The 8538-nt window shown below is 39.1% G+C and overlaps 2 protein-coding genes across 2 annotated transcripts in view; both read left to right on the forward strand.

The window, feature by feature from the left end:
- LOC105265872 (putative protein kinase C delta type homolog) overlaps nucleotides 1-2169 on the forward strand; it is a 3520-nt gene extending 1351 nt beyond the window's left edge. The window contains exons 3-4 of the mRNA XM_011303642.1: nucleotides 850-979; nucleotides 2027-2169. Coding sequence (XP_011301944.1) covers nucleotides 850-979; nucleotides 2027-2169 — 273 coding nt within the window. The remainder of the gene's footprint in view (nucleotides 1-849; nucleotides 980-2026) is intronic.
- Nucleotides 2017-8538, forward strand: part of LOC105265873 (uncharacterized) — a 14313-nt gene continuing 7791 nt past the window's right edge. Inside the window, exons 1-3 of the mRNA XM_011303643.1 lie at nucleotides 2017-2273; nucleotides 3871-7697; nucleotides 8428-8529. Coding sequence (XP_011301945.1) covers nucleotides 2191-2273; nucleotides 3871-7697; nucleotides 8428-8529 — 4012 coding nt within the window. The 5' untranslated portion in view covers nucleotides 2017-2190. The remainder of the gene's footprint in view (nucleotides 2274-3870; nucleotides 7698-8427; nucleotides 8530-8538) is intronic.

Below are 8538 nucleotides of genomic sequence, written 5' to 3' on the forward strand. Positions count from 1 at the left end.
TTGCAGATACTATTTTATAAACCACTTATTTTCATTCCCTGAAGCTCTGATATGTATTAACATTTTTTTATCCTATCCTTTCACTACTGAATGACTCGGTAATTCATTCAATCTTAAGTTTGGAAAATTAAAAGAATGAGGACGCCTGCATGACTTCACACTCATCATATTCACTTGGTGAATTTATTTGTTTTAGGAAGTTACTCGACTTTTGATTTATTGAGTGTTTCGAGCAAAAAGGTCTCGATGGGGCATGAAAGCTTCGTGTGAGCTTGAAATCAGCTTAATATCATATTTTCCTCATTTGCAGTGTTTTAAGTCATGGAAAAAATAAAGCACTTCATATTTTCCTCACCCCAGATGCACAAAATCTAAACAAAAACTCTGGAAATGATCTACCCCGCTCTAAGAACTTTTAATTGCTCTCCTTAATTAATAAATTAATGATTCGAATGTAAAAATCAATTTTTCCATAATTCTTTCCTTCTCTAAATAATTGAAACCTAAACAAAATTAATTTCCACCCTGAATCAATGATCTCATTAATGATTAAATCTATAGAATTCAGTATAATAGAAATTCTCTCACATTTCCCTCTCCCTAAATTCCAAAAACCTGACCGAAGAATTTTAAAAGGAATTATAATACCGGAAAAATAATTTACCCCCAGAATTAACGAATGGATTAATCATTAAATTTAAGGCAATCAGTTGAGAAAAAAAAAGCATTGAGAATTTGTAGCTGCCAAGGTGTGAAAAAAAAATCAAAAATCAACCAATGATTGATCGTGAAAAATGTTTCCTCCACCGAATTAACAAGATAATTAATATTTCGATTTATTGCATTCAGTACTTGAGGGAACGATTCAAGGTGGATGTGCCCCATAGGTTTCGACCCCACACCTTCATGTCTCCAACATTCTGTGATCACTGTGGCTCAATGCTCTACGGATTCTTTCGTCAAGGCCTCAAGTGCGATGGTAAGTTTGTTATTCCGTTCAATTGTTTACGACTATCAAATTAAATAATCATTGAAGACCATTAAAACCATTCTGGAAAATCCCCAAGCAGTTCCAAAAACCAACAGACGTTCCAACATCAATTCCCTAATTCAAACTCAATTCGCAATTAACAAGTTGTCGCTGATCTCTTCTCATGTTTAATGTTATTGTTTATGAAAATTTCGGGAAAGCCCCGCATCATATTAACGTGAAAAAAAGACTATCATAGACTTTATCATTATTCAATGACTCACACAATCACTCAATTTTCATAATCGTGCGTCTATTTTTTTATATTTCGGGTAAAGTTCTGGGAATTATTGCCTAAGTTCACATAGAACATAGGGAAATTATTTCCCGGTAATAAGACTCCTGATAATGATCGAGACATTGAATAATAATGAAACATAAAAACGGTATATTTTTTCACATAAATTTTTCCAACACTTTCTCAGAAATTAATAAAAATACAAAGAGAATGAGAAGATATCGGCAATAATTCCTGAAGAAAACAAAAAAGTGATTTCACCCTGAAATCATCAAGTTACCATCCGAGATGAACCAGAATTTCCTCTCCTACCGAATGAAGTTAACATTCTCCCTCAATACGAATTTTTAAACAGAAAAATCAAATAACACTAAATGATAACACCTGTACCTATCACCTCCAGACGTAATCCCTTATTGAGTAATGAAACATTGATCTTATCGATTTCTTTGGCTCCCCTCCCCAGAATAGTTTGATAATCGATACATCTCCTGGCGCGTAACCACTTGAAATTTTTTGGCAGCCTTCCCTATTGCTTCCCCAGCCCCTTTACCAAGCCCCCTCAAAATTTCTGCACCGTCCAAAATTTGACGACAATTACAAATACAAAATGTAACTCGGTTGGTCAGATCATTGTAAAACTCTGTTATTAGAAAGACTAGGATTTGCTTGTCTATCTATACAGTGTTGTGCTAGAGAAGACCTCATACACTAGAATTCTATAATTACCCACATGGGTTCGCTGGCTTAAAACTCAGTCGATCTTGGCTCCCTGAACCGTGAGAACGGTCTTTTTACACCTAATGGTCTATCACGTGAATTATCCAGTGACACCCTCAACTCAGTGAAACAAGTGCGACAAGTTATTGTCATCGATAAATATTCGGATTTCAAGTGTTGAAGATTATCTTGCGACGTCGCAATGTCGTATTATGGGGACAGTATGTCTTACTACTACGGGGGTGCATTCGCTAATCACAGCTCTTTAATGACAGGCACAGGAAGGTAAGGCATTTTCATAGATATAAATCACTCCTTTGTCCACTCGCTAAATGTTAACTATTTTTTTTTCAAAGGGGCTATTAATACTGACAAATTGGCTCGTGTTGAGAGAAAAAATACAACTGAGCTTACGATGGGAAGAATTATTTGTTGCTTAATTGTTTTTTCTTTGATATGTCTATTTCGAAATTGAATTGCAACGGAATTTTCACGACTGACATTGAATTTTTTCCGAAATTTGCAAATCCCGTACTTTTTTCGGTTTAAAAATACCTGGATTAATTTGATATGATTAATTAAATAATTAGGATTCAGCACTAATTTATTCAATTTATGGTTTTCTGCGAATTCGATAGTAAGTAATTCATTCGAATTTATTACTCCAATTACTTTCGATAATTATGATTCCCTGAAACACACGATTGATTAGGAATACAGACAGATTTTATCGCGCTAATAGAAAAAATATCGGAACTACTGGAAATGAATATTTTTTTCTCAATCGTTATCCTGCAATTTAAATTTTTTAATTGAGTTCAATGTAAATCTTAGAAGTAACCATGGATTTCAGAGAAATGTACGATTGCATAATTGTTTTCGTAAAAAATCATTTGACCGAATTGAACAAAATGAATTCATTAAAATTGAAATAAATAAAAAAAATTCCGACGATTATGATTTTCTGAAACCTAAGATTATTGTCCCAACAGTTGACATCATAAACAATTATCCACGGAAAATGTTTTTGTTTTCTGTGGTATGAATCTAGAGTTCCTTTTAATCAGACAATGCACTCGCTATTTGTCATTCAGCCAAAAGTTTGGATAGATTCGAGATCGACTGCGTCTTCGATACCATTCCACCGAGCAATTGCAACAGCCGACAGAATTTTTCACATTCCCACCACCTCCAACGGCTTTTAATTACTTTTTAAATGTCTGTCATCTGGCTAGACCCCTTCCCCTCCCCTTAAACAACTAAAATAATAGCCAATTGGTGCCCCGAAAGCCTCCAATTGCATCATTTAAATCCATTGCACTTGAGAAATCTCGTCATCCAATTGCAGAATGAATCTCCATCATCATAAACTAATGAAATTAATCCGATTCATCATTCAATAATAATTGGCGAAATGCCAATCAGATCAGCAATTACAATTGCCCCAATTCTACACCCACGTGAAACCCAAAAATTGCATTAACTACTCCTCATTCAGTCCAATACAACCCCAACATGAAAGTTAATCACGTGTAAACATTATCCGACAATTGCTATTCAACTAGTGTCTTAAAGAAAGTCGTTCAAGGTCCCCATGTCAGAATTAATTTTAAACAAGACGAATGTGAATCGTCAACTCTCCCAACACGTTTATTTACGATTAAAAATAAGCACAATGTGACGTACCAAAAAAAAAAAGCAGTAAATTGCGTAAGAGAGTCAGATTACTTAAATATCCTCGAATCTCATTGACTCAATCCATAATCCAAAAGAATCTTCAATCGTCCAACAACTAATTGAATTCAATGTCACTCGTCTGAAAATTGCCTCCACCCCAATGCACACCAGTTACCTCCACCAATCGTTCAATTTTATTTTCCAGGATCTACACACCCCTCCGCTTTGCCCCTCACCTATCAACAATATCCGAATCACCCTTGAGTAATTACCGTCGTTACACCCCGGTAGTAACATCATTACGTCCCAAAAGAATCATCGACACAGCTGACATTGACGTATCAACACCGCGTACACTCCACACAGATCACTCACGTCCTGGTAATCGTCTGCGTCGAGATCGTCCAACCATCAGGATTCGCTCCCAAGCTCTTAAAGACAATCCAACTCTTCGTGAGCACAACGAGCGTCACGAGAAGACCGTGGGTGAGCTTCTCCGTGAGAAATTCTTCATAAAAGACAAGAAATCAACCCAAGACACCCCCAAACACAATCACCTAGTTAATGAAGCCACGGATGACACGTCGGAGGCGCCCCAGGGAAGACTCACTCGAAGGATGACACGTCGTCGCTCATCCGCCGATATCCAGATGGATCCGGGCCAGCTGGAACGAGAATTAGCCATCGCCCAAGTGCAGGCAGAAGTTCTGGACAATCTAGTCGCCGAAGAGCAAGCGGAGATTGAAGTTGAAGTTAGAAGAGGTACTCTCCTCCACAAGAGTCAGTTACGATCAGCTGGTGTAAGTAAATCCGAGTCCGAGGCCGACAAGACCGACGACAGCAAGAAGAAGATACCCAAGAAGATAAAAAAGAAGAAAAAGACAACGGAAAAGCCATCACCCCCCTCATCAACACCATCAACCCCATCAACACCAGCAGATGATGTCAATAATACAGCCAAGCTGTTCAAGATCGAGGCGTCAAACAGCGTCGGTGACTTCTCCACAATTCTAATCAACTCTAAAGACAACCAGAAAAGGATTGATCAGTTCAGGGAGAGCATAAGGCTACCACCACCAAAACCATCCAAGATGGAGTGCAGCGAAGAAGAAGTTGTCGTTTTACCCATCAAGAAGCCGTACATTCACGATAATTCACGTAACAGCGTGTACTTGACCGTGAAGCAACAAATTGCTAAGTCATCGGGGCCGAGGGATGATGACGGAGGGACCAATCAGATATCGCCACGATTTAAAATGGATCGGGTTAAGAATGAGAGTGATTTAAAACTTGCCAATATCCGGGCTAAAGATAAACTCGATACAGAGGACGTACCGATCAATGATATTGATGTGGATGAGATCGATGAGATTGCGAGGTGTGGAATCACTTCGACTCAGAAGGGATTGATGAAAACATCAGAGGAATCGTCGAGAGGTAGTCGTTTGGATTCGGTGGAAATTATCAATTCGGGGGCCAGTGTTGTTGAGAGTGCAGTGGAAAATACTCATGATTATTTAAATCGTAATTTTGAAAAAGATGTTTGTGAGATTTTCCAGGATATGCCAGTGGCGAGTGAAGACAGTGGGGAGGGCGTCTGGGAATTGCCTGGGGCAGGCCTCGTTCATACCCAGGAAGGCGATCAGGATATAATCAGTGAAAAAGTCGAGGCGTTGTTCTCACCGGGGAAAGGAGATGGGGAAATTGTGCGTAAAAAAGAGGACGAGACGGAAAGCGATTGCAGTGAGTTAAAAATAACAAATGGGGAGGACAGAATTACAGCTGTTCAGACTGACATTTTGAAGAAAAATAAAACGTTGAATAAGCTTGAGTCATCTTTGAGTCAAAGCAAAATTCCAGATGATTGCAAGGTTAAGATCTCGAAAAAGGAGAAGCTAGATAAGTCCAAGTCCCTGTCTATTGAGAGTAAAATTCCCTCTGTTTCTAAGTCTCCAATTATTCAAAAAAGCAAAGGGTTGGATGAATCGAAATCTTCAGTAGACACGACAGAAAGCAAAAAGGATAAATCTGTTGAAAAATCGAAATCTTTATCCACCGAGAGCAGAATTTCCTCAGTTTCCAAATCTAGTATTGATGAGATGAAGTCTCCGAAAGTTGAGAATTTTGTAGATAAAGCCGAACTATCTGTAGACAATCGAATTGCCTCCATTTCTACTGAAACTGAAAGAACCGAAACCACAAAATTCATGAGCGATTCGAATTCCTCAGCGGTAGAAAAAGAAATGCACTCAGAAGACAGAAAAACTTTAAATGAAACCAGTTGTTCACCTGTACAAACAGCACTTCCTTTAGTGCCTAGATTAGAAATGATAGAAAAAGAGCCGCTAGAAAAAGCAAAATCACCACTCGAGAAAGAAGCTATCACTATCAAAATAGAAGGGCCCGAAAAAATCAACCCCTTGAGCAAATCAAATTCCTTGACAGACAGTTCCTTCTCTTCCCTATCAGCCAAAGATCTCAAGCCGAAATCTAAAATGGCAAAATCAAAGTACCTCTCCACAGACAGTGGAATAGGTTCCCTGGAGCTTGATCCACATCAACCAGAGAAAAAATCAAAAAAGAAACTCCAGAGCTCCAAGGGTTCGTCCTTCGAGTGCGATCAGGACTCGAAATCAAATCTCTTGTCATCCAAATCACCGAAAAAAGTTAAGCGATCGGACAAAGCCAAAGTACCACCTGTGAAGAAGTTAAAGAAAAAGATAACAAGTGCAAAAACCCTTCCCCTTCCCTTGATCAATGACTCCCCAACGGAAATAATTCTCACCCGAGTGTCATCAACCGAAGAAATCCCTGTAAAAGGTCCATTCAAATCCCTACGTTCCTTCCCCCTCGCAAAATCCGAGCCCAAACTCCTGCCATCCCTCAATGAAGATGAAAAAACGGACGAGATAGACTTCTGGTCGGAGATCAACAAATCCTCACCTCCCAAAATAGATCGTCCAAAGCTGTCATTAAAGTTACAATTACCCGACGAAATAATAAAAGACCAAGTGAAACAAAATACCAGTGAAATTATCCAAGAAGCAATAACGAAAGAAGAAGTGAAACTCCCGGAAGCTATTTTTGACAACTCGTTGAGTTCAGAGAACTCGTTGACGAGCGAAAGAAATTGTGAAACAGGGACTGAAACCAGAATGGAGATATTATTATCCCAAGTCAGTGAAATTGAACCTAAAGTACCTGGAGATTATGTGAAATTGGTAGAAATAGTGACTCCAGTGGAAGCTGTACCACCAGTAACTGCAGCAGCAGCTGTAGCTGATGATAAGCCATTATCAGAAGTCTGCAAAAAGCCTGAGAAAAATACTGACGAAATTCCCGACGAGAATTCCGAGCCTTCGACACCTGTAGTAGAAATTCCTCTTGCATTCGTAACTCCAGATCCAATAGCAACAGTTCCTCAAGTACCTGAAGATCAAATCGAAGATGAAGACGACAGTCCAACGACCCCAACTAATGAGGACACGAGTGGGTGCCTATCAAAATGGGAAAAAGCAACAGATTTAACAACACTGGATGGAAAAAATGTCCCCTCCAGTGGTGCTGAAGCTGGAAATGAGGTCGCAACGCCCAAAGTATCGAAGAAGAAGCTGAGTAGACGAAAAAAGTCTGTCAGTGAGGACACGATCATAAGACGAGTCCCGGACAAAATAACAAGTGGTATAGAGCTGTCCAAGGCTTGTGCACCACTCAAGATTCTGAAGACGAGTCCACCAAAACCAGCGAAACGACCAATTGATCTCAACAAGATGTTCTACACAACCCCATCATCATTGCTCACCGCAACACCCAGGGATCTTGCCAAGGTGAAGAGGGTGAAAGTCAAGAAGGAAAAACACCCTGTGAGAACACCATCAGCCAGCAGTGACAGCACAGGAAGTACGAGGAGCAGTCAGGGTACAGCTAGCTCCAGGAGTAATTCAACAGAGATTGAGGACGAGTCCGGACAGAAGAGAATCTCTTCAACCAGGAGTAATGACTCTGGATTCGATGGCTCACCCAGATTATCCAGTACAGATATTTATATTTTTCATTTTATTACTCTTGGATTCGTGTTTTATTTGAATTTTTAATTGAGGAGATGAGACTTTTCGCGACTTTCCACCCATAATCAATCATCAACTAAGTATGAATTTTAATGAGACACAAATTGGTGATTCCTCCCTCACGAGATATGAATCAAAGCATGATAAATGTCTGGATAAATGCTTATCTCCTCAACTTCAATGCTGTTTATATGTTGGATAAATTTGTTTGCTAAATGTTATGTCGTGTGTGTGTACGAGGGAAAAGCGAAATGAAGTATGAAATATCGCATTTAAATGACGACAGGGAATTGAAACTCAGCCAAGATTGCCTGATGTCGCGCCCGAACCAATCGATTTGCGCACGTGAAATCATTATGTTTTTATTTTAGTGCCACGTGGCAATTAATTTCTCGGTATTTTCACCATTATCACTCTTCGTTAATGAACTCGACCGTGAATTTATTTTTATTGGAATCAAGTGAAAAGTTGGACGAAGTTTCACCTTCTAAATAGATCAGGTTTTCTCAATTGCACGCCGATGATTACACCCCTCTCCCCACCCATTAATGATTACTAATTACTAATTGAGATTATCAATGAGGGATAGTGAATAGCCAAAGGAATCGATCAATGGATCTAAACAGATCTCTCACTATTTTTTCATTTCTATTCTCTTTCCACTTTTTTTTCTCTTGGAAAATTATTTCAAGTAGATTGCGAAATGGCCTGTCACAAGAAATGTGAAAAATTAACCGGAAATTTGTGTGGACTCAACCAAAAACTAGTGGCCGAGGCCCTGCAGGCATTGAAACGAGGTAAGACGA

This window comes from Fopius arisanus, unplaced genomic scaffold (assembly GCF_000806365.1).
Source record: "Fopius arisanus strain USDA-PBARC FA_bdor unplaced genomic scaffold, ASM80636v1 scaffold00032, whole genome shotgun sequence".
NCBI classification, from domain to species: Eukaryota; Metazoa; Arthropoda; class Insecta; order Hymenoptera; family Braconidae; genus Fopius; species Fopius arisanus.